At 53.4% G+C, this 14,362-nt stretch overlaps 3 protein-coding genes across 6 annotated transcripts in view; 2 read left to right on the forward strand and 1 right to left on the reverse strand.

The window, feature by feature from the left end:
- Positions 1–241: 241 nt before the first annotated feature.
- On the forward strand, positions 242–5,001 carry MANF (mesencephalic astrocyte derived neurotrophic factor). Its single transcript, XM_074603011.1, has 4 exons — positions 242–414; positions 2,420–2,547; positions 3,362–3,503; positions 4,648–5,001. Exons 1-4 carry the CDS (start codon positions 327–329, stop codon positions 4,830–4,832), a joined length of 543 nt encoding a protein of 180 aa, XP_074459112.1. The 5' UTR covers positions 242–326; the 3' UTR covers positions 4,833–5,001.
- Positions 5,002–5,281: 280 nt separating this feature from the next.
- On the forward strand, positions 5,282–8,390 carry RBM15B (RNA binding motif protein 15B). Its single transcript, XM_074602261.1, has one exon. The coding sequence runs from the start codon at positions 5,349–5,351 to the stop codon at positions 8,124–8,126; it is 2,778 nt and encodes a 925-aa protein (XP_074458362.1). The 5' UTR covers positions 5,282–5,348; the 3' UTR covers positions 8,127–8,390.
- Positions 8,391–14,069: 5,679 nt separating this feature from the next.
- The window catches only part of DCAF1 (DDB1 and CUL4 associated factor 1), a 52,426-nt gene continuing 52,133 nt past the window's right edge, over positions 14,070–14,362 (reverse strand). For all 4 annotated transcript variants that reach the window (XR_012589275.1, XR_012589274.1, XM_074602262.1 and 1 more), the window contains one exon: positions 14,070–14,346. Coding sequence is in view for 1 of the 4 variants with exons in the window: in XM_074602262.1 (XP_074458363.1) it covers positions 14,288–14,346 (59 nt within the window). In the remaining 3 variants the exon portion in view is untranslated. The remainder of the gene's footprint in view (positions 14,347–14,362) is intronic.

Here is a 14,362-nt window from a genome sequence, read left to right on the forward strand (position 1 = left end):
CAGGTGTGAGAATCTGCCCCTTTGGAAGATGGCGCCCACAGGCAACGGTTACGAAGCGCACGAGGAGGTTTTTTCCCTTAACAAAAATGGCGGCTGAAGGAGGCGGGGAAACTCGCGTTCCACTGCCTCCCCCAATCAGCGGCCGCCAACTCTCCCGTGGAGGCAGCGGAACGGCCAATGGGAAGGGGCAGCGTGGAAGCCGGGCGGGGAGCGAGCCAATGGGGCGACAGCGGCGGCGGGTGTGGGGGGAAGCCGGCGACGCGGGGGCGGCGGTGCCGGTGCCGGTGCGGCGGGCGCAGTGCGCGCGGGCTGCCGAGCGAGGCGGGATGCGGGCGGCCCACGGGCTCTGGGCGGCGCTGGCCCTGCTCCTGCTGCCGGCCGGTAGCCGGGCCCTGCGCGACGGGGAGTGCGAGGGTGAGTGGGGCCGGGCCGGAGGGGGGGCGGGCCCGGCCCGGCTGGCGGTCCACGGGCCCGGCGAGGCGAAGTGAGGTGAGATGAGGTGAGGCGAGGTCGCCGCCTCCCGCAGCCCGGCCCGCCCGCTGGTGTGAGGGGTCGCGGCCGGGCCGGGCCGGCGGGAGCGGTTCCTCCCGCGGCAGAAAAGTCTCCGAAGTCCGCCCAAGTGCCGGCGGGCCAGGCCGGGAGAGCTGCCTGGGCGCCGTTGGCAGGCGGAGCGGCTCGGGGAGGAGCGGCGCCGACCCCGGGAGGCGCGGACAGGGCGGCCGGCCGGTCCCCTCACCCCCGGGGGTGCTGCAGCCCTGTGTCCCCCCGGTAATGCCTAAAACCGGAGGCGGCGTTCAGCGGATGATGCACACCGGGCGCCATACGCACCGCCTAAACACCAGAGGCCCCGGGGTGGGAGCCGTTGAGCCGCACAGCAAATAAACCGCTCTTGGTCTTGAACAGATTCCCCTGGTGAAGCACGAAAAAACTTGAGGTGGGGTTGTAGGAACTGTTTGGGTGTTTGCAGTGCTAATGCGGGGGGAGGGAGCATAGTAAATTGGAACTTAGGGCTGCTGCCCCAGCACTAGGTTGAAAACTTGTTTCTGCTGTACTGCTGTCGTCAGTCCCGCTGCCTGCAGCATCTCTATTCTTTCCAAAGGTTTTCACTTCCAAACAGCGCACAGTGGACATCAGTGTGTGTCTGTGGCTGGGGACAAACTTGTGAGGTAAATCATGCTGTTGTACGCATACAAAAAAACAGTTTTCCAAAGTGGCCCTGCTGATAAGTACTTTTAGTCTTAATGAGAGTAAGTTTCTGCTTGGCTTTGAGATGGTCGTACTTGATCCCCTGTATTTGCTCGTTTCCCGTGCTATGGCTCCTGTTCAGAGTTGAATACAAGTTGCTAATGACAATAACATTTGCCAATCCCTTCCCGTTGGGGTAAACAAATCACATAAAAGACATAACTTGTGCCTTTCCTCTAGAGGCAGGCCAGTGCCTGGCACTTGTCTCACACCTGGGAAGTTGTGAGAATCTACAGGTCCCACTGCAGGAACTGGTGGGGCCACAGAGCTCTTGGTCCAGGCGATGCCGATGTTCACAGGCGAGTTGTGCGAGCAGTAGAATGAGCGACATCTGACACTTGGCAAACTGGCAGTGTCCCTCTCGGTCACCCTGTCACACAGACCCTGCATGCTGTGGTCACCGTAGCCTCCCCAGCAAGGCACAGCGGGTGTGCTGGGCTTAGTCTGGAGCCGACTGCTGCCAAAGGGAAAGCACAAGGACTAAGTTGTACCTGCCCTCCCCACGGGCAGGGACTTGGATCTGTTCTCTCAACTGCACCTGTGTGAGTTTCATTAAGACTCTTCCCTTTTTCAATCTGAAGCCGATTCAGAAGCTTGTGGGAATGAAGAGAGGAGAAACACGCCCAGTGGAGAGAGTGTGTGATAACATAATTTCTTTTTCTCTTGGAAATAACTTACCTATGAACTGAACCAACTTGCTAATTGGTGACACCGTATTCCTAAAAACAGCACACGTGGAGTCTGTAACGGGATTATGGAGAGAGAGCTGGTTTTCAGTCAGAACTGGTTTTGAAGACTGTGGTCTCACAAATTGCTTCCCAAAGCAGCAAGAATAAGACAGAAAACTAAGTTTACATTTTTGCACAGGCACTGTTTTGTGTTTTGTCCCTCAGATGAATCCTGCTGCTTGCTCAGGACAGTGGACAGAAGCCACCGGACACTTCCATGGATCTCGTTTCTCAGATTGTCAAAAACCCACAAAAAATAGCAGGGCATATTGTTGATTCGTGTGTGCTCTGAAAGACTTAACTGAAATATGTGTGAAGTTACTGACTATGCAGTTTCGCAAAGTTCTGTTCTCCAAATCCCTTATTCTGTTTCCCTACAAGTGCCCTCTAAGAGCTGCCATGAGATTACTGCAGTGGCAGGTAACTCCATCCATCTTCCCTTCCAGTGTGTGTCACGTTCCTGGGAAGGTTCTACCAGAGTCTAAAGGACAACAATGTTGAGTTCACACCTGCCAGTATCGAAAAAGAGCTCTTGAAATCCTGCAAAGAAGCAAAAGGCAAAGAGAACCGCCTGGTAAGTAGTCGTCAATGATACTTGCCTCTTGAGGGAGTAAGTTATAGAATACTTGGCAAACAAGGGGAAACTAGTGCTTCTGCATTTGTACGATGTGGCTTCCCAGGGGTGTCATTCCTAGCTCTGTGGCTACACTTGGTCCCGTATTTTTTATGAGAAGACTTGAGGAGTTTGACCTCTTCACCTTAAAAATAAAAAAGACAAAAAAACCCCTCATCTGTTAACAGATATCTTACTGGGTGACCTTTTTTCTCCCTGTTACTGAAGTGCTGGGGATTACAAAGCTCTTACTTGCTCTAGGACTTCCTTGTCATTTAAACTGTATTTGGGGTGCTATATAAGCTTTTAAAATATTTATGCTCTTCGGCTGTTTAGATGAAAACTAAATAAAGGAAAAACAAATTGCCCTTACTAGAGCCGGACAGCAATATGCAAATGAAGAGCCCCAAGGAAAAGGCCCTGAACTTTCTCCCTAAGAAGAGAACTACAGAGAGACACCATCAGAAATGCAGAGGGGGAAATGCCTCAGAAAGTCTTTCTCCTTGAATGAAGAAGACTTTATACTTAATCCATTTTTTTAAAAAGTTGATAAACAAGACAACCAGCCTCAACAGCTTTAAAAGTAGTGTGATGGGAAACGTCTGCCCAGTACCCTAGGCTCAGTGTTAGGCTTCCTTTTGCCTGCTTGTAGCTGTCACGTGGGAAGGTTCTCTAACAGTAAACATCTAGTTGCAAAACCAAGCGAGAAGACGTACAGAAAACTTTTAGAAGCGTTTTTCCATGCATCCCCACCTCATTGTTTTCTTCCCTCTAGTGCTATTATGTTGGGGCCACAAGTGATGCAGCCACCAAAATCATTAACGAGGTATCAAAGCCCATGAGTCATCACATCCCCGTGGAAAAGATCTGTGAGAAACTAAAGAAGAAAGATAGTCAGATCTGTGAACTAAAATACGGTGAGTTGCTGGCATAAGCGGAAATGCCCATGCTTTTCTGGGGTATGGGTCATTTGGGGTAAAACAGCATGCTAAAACTCCTCAGTCCTAAGTTCTGTAGCAAGATCGCTAGCCAAATTAGGTTGCACAACCTGGGTTGCTCTCCGTGGACATTCTAGAGAGTTTTATGGAGATGCTCAGGTTAAGATTGTTGGCTACTAACCCTTTTTAGCTTCTGCAGGGCCACTGATGTGCCTTGAAATAAGTAATTTCCAGGCATATTGGCACTACTGCACTCAAATCACTATTTGGAATATCTTATTTAGGAAAGCGTGCAGTAAAGCTTGTTGTGGGGAGCAGCCAGGTGTGTCCTATGGCCTGGGATGTCTCGTGTACACAGGGTTCGAGCCTGTAGCTAAGCTCTGTAGTCCTCTCCTCGCTGCTCTTATATTTGCCAGTAGCAGGCTGATAAAACGCTTCTTTCTCACCTCCTCTGGTGTCTGCCCAGAGCATTCTGGCGCTCTGTTTCTTACCACTTTCCTTGAACTCCTGCATTCCTAAATCACTTACTCTTCCTGAAAATACTAATCTGAAGAACATTCTTGGAAATAACCTCCTCCTGACTGCTCTCCTCTATCTCTGCCCTCACATTCCCCAGAGACACCCCTTGGATTGTGGGTCTTTACACTTCTTATTTCTCGTACCAATGTCCCATTGCTTCCTGAAAAGCTTTTTGTTGTTGTCGCTTACTTATCTTCCTCTGAAATCACTCTGCTGCCTTTTATTTATCCAGTGGAAGAGAGAATTGAAGTATTGCTGTTGATGTAATAAAGGAGGTTTCAGGGCTGTTGTGTAACTCCTACATCTAAGCCGCAATGAAACTTTCTGGCTTCTACTAATGACTTTTAGTGTTTAAAACCCTATCTGCTGTCAAAAGCCTAACGCAACGTTCCTTCCACCCTCTGTGAGCCTGGCACCTCTCATCGCTCTCCCGTTTTGGCTTCCTGGCCTCCCGTATGGGTCTCCGCAGCAGCCACCGCCGCCGGACCCCTCACGGCCGGGGTCCCCCATCTCCTTGCCCCCCCCCCGGGTCGGAGGGGGGTGTGCAGGAAGGGGGGGGTGATGCTGAGCGCGGCTCTGCTCTCCCCCCCTCTCCCCCCCGCAGACAAACAGATCGACCTAAGCACCGCCGACCTGCGCAAGCTGCGCGTCAAGGAGCTGCGGCGGATCCTGGACGACTGGGGGGAGGCCTGCAAGGGCTGCGCCGAGAAATCCGACTTCATCCGACGCATCCACGAACTGATGCCCAAGTACGCGCCGCGGGCCGCCGGCGCCCGGGCGGATCTCTGAGGAAGGGGCGGGGGGGGGGGGGCGGGGGGCCGGGACCCGCCGGGGCCGGGCTGGGCGCTGAGGCGGGGCCCGGCGCTGAGGCGGCCCGGGCGCGCACGCCCGGCGGCGGGAGCTGAGGCGGCGCGCGCTGTACGGGACGTTCATTAAAGTACAACGGTTTCTACCGGGCGGACGCGTGACGTGTGACGTGATTGCGTCGTCGTTCCCCCTTTTCCCCCGCCTCCGTTCCCCTCGGGCCTCTCCCGCTCCCCTCAGCACGGGGGCGGGGAAGCGGGGTTCTACCCGGCGCGCGCCGCCCCGCCATTGGCCGCCCCGCCGTCACGTGCGGGCGGGAGGTGCTGCGGCGTCACGTCGCCTGTGCGGGCGCCATCGCGCGCCTGACGCCGCCATGCGGCGGGGGCGCGGGGCGATGACGTAGGGCCCGCGCGGCGCGGCGGCCGGAGCCGCCTTCGTTCCCTTTTGTCCAAGATGGCGGCGGCCGCCGGAGGCGTCTCCTGAGCCGCGGGCCCCGGCGCCATGAAGCGGGGCAGCGAACGGGACTCCAGCCCGCCGGCGGCTGGGGGAGGCCGCGCCGCCGCCGCCAAGCGGCCCCGCGAGCGCGAACGCGAGAGCAGCAGCCGGCGCGGCCCGCACCGCAGCTCGGGCGCCTCCCGCAGCAGCCGGGACAAGTCCACGCCCGGCGGCGGCGGCGGCGGCGGCGGCGGCGGCACCACCAGCGGCGGCACCACCAGCAGCGGCGGAGGCGGCTCCAGCTCCCGCAGCCACCGCGGCGATGAGCGCGCCGGCGGCGGCGGCGGCGGCGGCGACTCGAACCACCGCCCGGCGGGGAGCGGCTCGGCCTCGGCCGCCCGCGGCGGCAGCCAGGCCGCCCCCTCCTCCTCCTCCTCTTCCTCCTCCTCCTCGTCCCGGGCCCTCGGCGTGCCCAAGGCCAAGGCCCTGCCGGGCGCCGTGGTGGCCCCCTCGCTGCTGCTGGCCGGGCCGCCGCCGGGCGCCGCGCCCTCGCTGCTGCTGGCGCCGCTGGGGGGCTCGGCGGGCCTGGCCGGGGAGCCGCCCGGCTCCTGTGAGTACAAGACGCTGCTGGTGAGCGGGCTGAGCGCGGCCCTGCCCGACCAGCTGCTGGAGGACGGCCTGTTCCGCCTCTTCCAGCGCTTCGCGGGGGGGGGAGCCGGGGACATCAGTGTCAAACTCTCCCACACGCCCGAGCTTGGCCGCGTCGCCTATGTCAACTTCCGACACCCCGGGGACGCCCGCGATGCCCGCAGGCACGCCCGGGCCCGGCAGCTGCTCCTCTACGATCGGCCCCTCAAGGTGGAGCCAGTCTATCTGCGCGGGGGCCGGAGGAGCCGCACACCACCCCCCGCGCCCTCTCCGGAGCCCCTGGGGTACCTGCCGCCCATCCACAGCACCTACCAGTACAAGCAGAGATCGCTCTCTCCCGTCACCAGCCCCTTGCTGCGGGAGCCGCGGCCCAGGCATGCTCACGCTGCCGCCGCCGCCTTCGCTTTGGAAGCAGCCGCCATCGGGCTCTCCCGGGAGCGGGAGAGGGCCCTGGATTACTATGGGCTGTATGACGAGCGCGGCCGCCCTTACAGTTACCCCATCGTGGCTGAGGAAGACCTGATGCCGGAGGATGATCAGAGAGCGACCCGCAACCTCTTCATTGGCAACCTGGACCACAACGTCTCGGAGGTGGAGCTGAGGCGCGCCTTTGAGAAGTACGGCATCATTGAAGAAGTGGTGATCAAGCGGCCTGCCCGGGGTCAAGGCGGGGCTTATGCTTTCCTCAAGTTCCAGAACTTGGACATGGCACATCGGGCCAAGGTCGCCATGTCGGGCCGCGTTGTCGGCAGGAACCCTATCAAAATTGGCTACGGGAAAGCCAACCCTACTACCAGGCTGTGGGTGGGTGGTCTTGGCCCCAGTACTTCCTTGGCTGCCCTGGCGAGGGAGTTCGACCGCTTCGGCAGCATCAGGACTATTGACTACGTGAAGGGAGACAGCTTCGCTTATATCCAGTATGAAAGCTTGGACGCTGCCCAGGCTGCCTGCGCGCAGATGAGGGGCTTTCCTTTGGGCGGACCGGAGAGGAGACTCCGAGTGGATTTTGCCAAAGCAGAAGAGACGAGATACCCGCAGCAGTACCAGCCTGCACCGCTCCCCGTGCACTACGAACTGCTAGCTGACGGGTACAGCAGACACAGAAGCCTAGAGCAAGACTTGAGGGTGCGAGATAGGACTCCTCCGCACCTCCTGTACTCGGACAGAGACAGGAGCTTTGCAGAGGCAGACTGGGCCAGCCCTGCCAAAACCGCTGAACGCAGAAACAACTTGGAAAGCTACAGCCGATCGGTGCGTAGCCGGAGCGGAGAGCGCTGGGCCAGCGACAGCGATCGCAGCGTGCCCAAACCGTGGGAAGAGAGGCGGAAACGCCGGAGTCTTTCCAGCGACCGCGGGAGGACTACTCACTCGCCTTACGAGGACAGAAGCAGGACAAAGGCCAGTGGGCCAGCTTTAGACCGCAGCCCAGACAGGGCTCGCAAGGAGAACCACACTACAGAATCTGGAGCCGAGAAAGAGCAGAGTAACTCCCTTCAGAACAATCGTCATGCGACTGAGGAGAAACCCCATCGTGAGGCATCCGATGCTCCCCAGCCTAAAAAAAGGGACAGCGAACGCAATCATCGAACTGGTGAATCGGAATCAAAAACTCACGAGGAGCCAAAATCTGAGACCAAAAAGCTAAAGAATTTATCGGAATATGCTCAGACACTGCAGCTTGCTTGGAACGGGCTTCTTGTGCTAAAAAACAGCTGCTTCCCCACCTCTATGCACATCCTGGAGGGAGACCTCGGTGTCATCAACGGACTCCTTAAAGACCATTCGTCCGGCGGGAAGTTAACGCAGCTCAAAATCGCTCAGAGACTTCGGCTCGACCAGCCCAAGCTGGATGAAGTCACTCGCCGTATCAAACAAGGCAGCCCCAACGGCTACGCTGTGCTCCTGGCGACCCAATCCGCCCCGGCAGGGGCAGGGGCTGAGGGGACCTTCCCTGTTGTAGAGCCTGGCTTGCAGCGACGGCTTCTCAGGAATCTGGTCTCCTACTTGAAACAGAAGCAGGCTGCTGGGGTTATCAGCCTGCCCGTGGGAGGGGCGAAGGGCAGAGACAGCACAGGCATGCTTTACGCGTTCCCTCCCTGTGAATTCTCTCAGCAGTACCTCCAGTCAGCACTAAGGACATTGGGGAAGTTAGAAGAAGAACATATGGTGATAGTTATAGTCAAAGACACTGCCTAGCCCACACTGTCTTTTCAAATTCCATGTTTTCTTTGTGTGTCACACAACCCAGTTGTTTTTAAGGCTGATCATTTTGGTGGAGGCTCAAAACTCCTCGACCAAAGTGGTAAGATTTTTAGTTTCTAATTAATTTTAATACCATTTAAATAGAGCCCATTTTATTCGTTTTTAATATGTGACACTGTCCGCTGTTGTTCTGTATTTTTATTTTTTAACTGTATGAAAAGTTGTCAGTAAAGCCTTGTTCACTGATGGATTTCTAAACTTGTGCGGTATCCTAGTTTTTGTGGCCCAGGAAGGGCTGACTCCCTGTGCTGGCAAGAGCGGGAAGGTGATGGTCCCAACCCCTTTCAGTTTCTCAGGGCCCAGCTTCCTGCACCTCCTCCGTCTCTTTATACGTGTCCTGCAAGGTGGGAGGGGGAAGAGGGGGGGTTCTTTGTGCTGTGCGAGAGACTGAAAGGTTGGTTCTCTATCTTTTTTTATTTTTTTGTCCTGTTTGCTTTTTATTTCATAAATTTGAGAGTCTGGATGCTGTTGAGTCTCTATTTGAGGATAGAAGCTTCATAGGAAGCCAGCTACGAAGGAAGCAAATCCTGATCAAGAATAGAAACGTTTTTTATACGCAAACAAAAAAATACAGTTAATACTTGGCAAAAAGTTTGCTAGTAAGGAGCCAGCTCTGTATTCAGTTCTGGGAGGTTTGAGAGCACCCGATCCGTGTTTCAGTCAGATAGAAGTTCCTGGGTAAAAAAAATAAAATGAGGCTTGACATTCCTGGGGTTTATAAAAGGAAAAAAAATAAAAACAAGCAGGAGAAAAAAAAGTAATATAAGGGGGAAACCTCTTGGGCCTGTATTAGATGTAGAGAAGCAAATAAAGGGCACCAAGGTTTTGGTGAACTGTAGGTGTCCCATTGCGTAGTCGATCATGTTGCACTATCTGAAATCCTTTATTGAAAGACAAATGGCAAACTCGTGTTTTTGGTTTTTTTTCCTAAAGTTGAAACTTGTTTGCAGGCTTATAAAAAAAAAAAAAAAAAAAAAGAGAGAGAAACGTGCCTGGCTGTCTGAAAACATGTCGTGTTACCACAAGTAACCTGTCTATGGCTGTAGGAAGCTCTGGAGATCAAAATTTGAAGTTTAGTGCGCGATGGTTCCATCACCTTTTCTATCTGTGGAGTGAGACAGCTGTTCAGGAGAGCAGCGTCCGCACCTCTGGTGGCTCAGTAACGTAAGGATGCGGTACCGAGTTCCAATTCCAGTTAAAATCCACACTGTTCAGTTTGGGGATATTTTTATTTTTTAAAATGATGCCTGTAGATTTTAGGAGGCTTACAGAAATTTGTGTGGGATTAAAACCACTCGATTTTAAAGTTTCTTTGAATTTGCAGGTTGACTCTTTGTTGGTGTTGTTTTGGTGGTAAGCAAGTGACCAAAGTCCTGGGAGAAGCAGAGTCTGTCTTGCCCCAGTGTGTGTGACCAGGCAGGCTCGCTTGCTGACGGCTGCCAAAGGCCCTTTTAAAACCGTGCTCTCAGGTATGATTGGTATCAAAACCTGTACAGCAGGGAGCAAAACTCAGTCTAATGATGCTTTTATTCTTTTTTATTTTTTTAACCCTGCAATTTCACGGTAGGGACGTCATCAGCTGATGATGTAGGAGCGGTTGCTTAATTTAATAACGTATTGGTAGCAACAAGTTTGGGTTGGTTTGTTGGGTGGTTTGTTTTTTTTAACATTTAATACTGTGATGATATTAAAAGTCAATCTGAGGAGTTAGTGTGATCATGAGGGGGTTAGTATTTTACTTGATGATGCATCTTCTGTACCCCAGAAAACGTAATTCTGTCCGTGAGGGCCCGGGTACGGCTACAAGGCCAGGGAGGGGTTTGTCCGCAGGGTTCAGCGGGAGGGAGCTGGCTGGGCGCGGGAGAGCCCCTTTAGGCTGGGGGAGCAGAGGAGCAGCGCTGCTGCTCCCAGGAGCCCAGACGTGTCTCCAGGCACCAGAGGGACCCTTCGGGACACCGCGCGGCGCAGGGAAGCTGGGCTGCCCCTGGTTTTACACGGTTACAGGGACGCCGACTTTTAACCTTGTGACCGAGTCCCCGATGCTGTTGTAATGTAGACAGTGCCAAATGTCAACAATTGTAACCGTTAAGTGTTATCTGAAACCAAGTGCTATTAAATACCCCTTATGGCCAGAGTCATAGAGTGATTAGAGCTTTTTGTCAGAATATCCTTCGTGTTGGGGGTGTCCGGGCAGGCTGAGGCGCAGCGCGTGGTGCTGCAGGAACAAACCCCGCCTGGCTCCTTGCTGGCAGGGAGCTGTAGCTCCTGCTGCTGTGGAGCAGCCTCCTGCGTGTCTGTGTGTGTCCCTGTGTGTGTGCACATATGTGTTATGGCATGCAAACGTGAGGAATCAGAAAGAAAACAATCAATATGTGATAAAAGCTGCAACTGCCTGATGGCAAAGCCAGGGAACCACTAGAAATCCCCCGTCTATCTCCCACTTTCCTTTTGAGACAAGTAAATAATAAAATATGGTGTGTGTTTTTTTTTTTTAAGACGACAAACATTGTCATGCTTTGGGTTGGGAAGATTTTTAATGGTGGGATTTCTGTTCCCAGTGAGGTGGCAGACAGTTGTGAGCATGCGTGTGAATGGAGCCCCAGTGCCCAACAAACCTCCCTCCTACAAACAAATTAGAGAAGTCGGAGAGTTAAAGGAAAAAAAACACCCAGGAGAGAAACAGGATCAGCCCTCTGACCTGCTGACCTGAGCCTTCCCAGCTCCCCAGCATGCGAGTGAGCCACAGCCATCGCTTGAACTGGCCGCCCGTGCTGAGGCCGAAGGCCCCTGTCCCGTAGTCCTGCCCGCCATCCCATCCCTCACACACGCATCCTGGCTGGGTCTGAGAGAACCGGGCCTGAAAAGGGGGAGGTAGATAGTGACAGCCAAATACCGCTACACCAGCTTGCGAGACTTGGCCCTCAAATGGGGATGGGAGGTAGTTCCGGGGAGCAGATACCCGGTGCAGGGGTGGGAAGAACACCACGGCCCTGTTTGGGAGGGCTGAGACACTCCGGGATGTTGGACGAGGGTGGGTAGAACAGCGCTGGGGGGGGGTTGGCTGCTGGCGTCTCAGCCCAGTACAGCAGTGGCAGGAAGGGCATTGCAAGGCGCCAGTGGTCTCTTTGAGGGTGACCTGAACTCAAAGCGGGACCAGGGTGTGGGATGGTGTATGGGGTGGTCTGAGAGCCTTAGCATTTAGACTGAGTTGCTCCTTTGTTTTTTAAGCACCCATCCAGTAAATATTCTGTCTTACGAAGCCTGTCTTTAACATCTTGGCTGTCCTTACTACAACAGAACCAGGGACAAGAGGGCTAGCCCCAGGCAGTCGCCAGTGCCTAGCGTGTTATCAGTGCTGATAAGCTGAGCATCCCTTGATTAGTACCCTCAGGTTAAACTACTGACCAGCCCTGAGGTCTCTACCCTGCTCTGCAAGCCCTGCCCTACATCAGACTTTTTTTATACACAAATACAGCGTCCTTCCCGCAACAAGCAGAGGCTGAGCGTCTGCCCAGGACAGGCGCAGGGGCTGCTGTGGCAGGCGTCGGTGGGTGACCAGCCCAGGATGGGAGGAGAGGGTTCCTTGGTCAGGCTTCGGTGTGTGACCTGCACGCTGCCTCCAACTCGCAGGCTAAAGCCCGAGGATGCTCCCTTTGGCTCTATTCAATCCAGTTAGGATAGGTGCGGGAGGGGAGGGATGGCACATGCACTTACAGTGGCCCAGATTCAAGTCGGAGTTATAAACAGGAGCTGCACCCGAGACGTTTGGGTTCTGTCTCACAAAACTAGTTGGTAAATTTCTCTGAGACAGCCAGGCCCAAAACAGCAACAGATGCAGCCGATTATAGCTGCGGTGTAATGCCAGAACAAGATATGCACATCTGGCACAGTATCTCCCTCTGTTATTAGTAGTTGAGTACATGCTTTAGATTTTTTTTTTCCCTCTTCCTGAGCAGCACATTTTCTAAGGTAAAGTTGCATAAGATGGTTTTTGATAAGGCAGAGGCTGGCTTCCACAGCTGCTGGATGGCATATCTGATTTTCAATCCCCTCAGTTAATCAGAATGCTGCTCCAATTGCTGGTCTTAAATGCTGTAGTAATCGCAACTTGTTCCTCTTTATCGACTCTGTAGGGTACAATTATCCATTATAAGTTGCAGCATAACCTTTCTTTTTAATTATTAACAAGCAGCCCTGGTTAAGTGCATTAAGTAGATGTGATGCTGGAGGGAAGAAAAGATATCCCTTTGCTTGGTTAAAAAGAAAATCCTTCCTCTTCAAGCAGTGAAACCTTGAGCCTTAGTTGAAATGAGCACAGTTCTTGGTGGAAAACTTGCTGTAGTGTCAAGGAGTGAGCAGCCTCCAGCGCCCTGTTCTGCCTCAAACCCTATTCTGAAAGTGGCCAAAACAGAGAAAGTGTAGAAAGTTGAGCAGGTGTTATCTGAACATCTGGGAATAAATAGCGCATTGAGCAGCCTTGAGCACACTTAGCTCCCAGTTCTGACTCACAGAACTAAGCTGGGCAGTTGTGTGCTGTACAGTGAAATCACACACTCAACTGCTGTTTTTTTTCCATCCCCTTCTGAGGGCCGGGCCTCTTGTCATGCACAAACGGGAGCACCTCATTTGCCTTCTGCCAGTACAGCCACAAGGCAGCCTACGTAAGCAGCCCAGTGTGGCTCCCGCCTCCTGACACACACCAGCGAGGTGCTGAGAGTTCCCTGCAGCTGAACCGCAGCGTGGATCTTCTCCTGCATCTTTAAACAACAGCAGAGCCTGGCATTAGCAGCACCTTCCAGCTCCCACAGGGCGCAGCGGGGACGCGGTGCCGCGCTGCTCGCAACCCCACGGACAGTTCAAGGCTGTGAGGCAAACCAAGGAGTCAGACTTGAACCCACGGGTGCTGCAAAACGTGTCATGCAGCGCTGGGTGTCCCCGTGCACTGGAGCCACAGGTGCAGCCTGCGCTCCCAGAAATCTCAGCCCTTGTTTACTTTGCCCTTCCTTATTGCAGCCGGGCCACAAGCTACACCCAGCTGCTCTCCGGCTGAGCTCCGCCGGGGCACAGAGCGCCGCTTCTGCAGGGGTAGCAGAGGAATGCATGGCTACAATTCACAGCCATAAACGGAGACAGGATTTGTATTTAATTTTTTAATAAATACACTTTACATTAAAGAAAAAGGCCTTCAATTTGCAGTTTCCACACAGAGGGCAAGAGGGAGGAGAAAAAAAAAAAAAAAAAAAAAGAGAGATTAAAAAACTTGAACCACAAAGGGCAGAGGGGAGAAAGAGGGTTCAAACTTCAATCCCAGATCCCCATGTCTTCAGGAATACCGGGCTCTGACTAGGCCAAGCCAGGATTTCAGCCTCCCACTATAGCTGGTCTCACACCGAGAATCTCCGCTTTAAACAGCCTGTACTTTTAGTTAACAAACACCCCCAGGGCTCTTCCCTGGAGGACAAAAGCATCTGAAACACACTGGCGCATTAGCAGGTGTTAACACCTGTTGCTTTTTTTTTTTCTTTAAAAATAAAATCATATTTAAAATAAAAATATTCTCACTCCTCAACAATATTAGAAACCATGATCCTCTTATTTCACTTAGTAGTTGCATAAAAATGCCTCTTCTTTTAAACATTTTTTTCTCCCCTGAACCTACCCCATGGTAACAAGGTACTACAGGAATACAAAGTCATCCCCTCTTTACTAGAACACCTGCCTTTTTTTTTTTTTTTTGTTTTATATAAAACTATTTCTGTTCTTTAGGAAAGAACTTTATACAAAGAAAATATATTGTGAAATATCTTCAGAAGTTTCCTTGAAGAGGAGAGTCATCTCAGCCTAAAATAAAAAATAAAAAAAAAAAAGGCAGAGAGATAAGAGGCCTAACCCCAGGTCTCTTTATTGTACAGCCTCAGACTTAGCCACGAGCCTCAAATGGACTCAAACCAAGACAGCGGATGGGCTGGAGTTCCTCAGGTTTTCCCAGGAGAAAAAAGGTTGGGGTGCTCAGAATCGGTGTCCAATTTGGTCTCCGGTCTTCTGCTGGGAAGGGATCGTCTCCTCCTGCCAACACCCCGCCTGGCAGTCACTCCTCACTCATTCAGAGACAGGATTATGTCGTCCTCCAAGTCAGAGTTATCTGAGCTGTCAGCTGAAAAGGAGACACG

Source organism: Larus michahellis, chromosome 10 (genome assembly GCF_964199755.1).
Source record: "Larus michahellis chromosome 10, bLarMic1.1, whole genome shotgun sequence".
In the NCBI taxonomy this organism is placed as follows: Eukaryota; Metazoa; Chordata; class Aves; order Charadriiformes; family Laridae; genus Larus; species Larus michahellis.

Excerpts from the sequence above, each read along its gene's own strand:
- RBM15B (XM_074602261.1), top strand. The coding sequence starts at position 5,349 with ATGAAGCGGGGCAGCGAACGGGACTCCAGCCCGCCGGCGGCTGGGGGA.
- MANF (XM_074603011.1), top strand. The coding sequence starts at position 327 with ATGCGGGCGGCCCACGGGCTCTGGGCGGCGCTGGCCCTGCTCCTGCTG. Across the intron at positions 2,548-3,361 it reads AAGGCAAAGAGAACCGCCTG|TGCTATTATGTTGGGGCCAC; the intron begins GTAAGTAGTCGT and ends TCTTCCCTCTAG. Across the intron at positions 3,504-4,647 it reads GATCTGTGAACTAAAATACG|ACAAACAGATCGACCTAAGC; the intron begins GTGAGTTGCTGG and ends TCCCCCCCGCAG.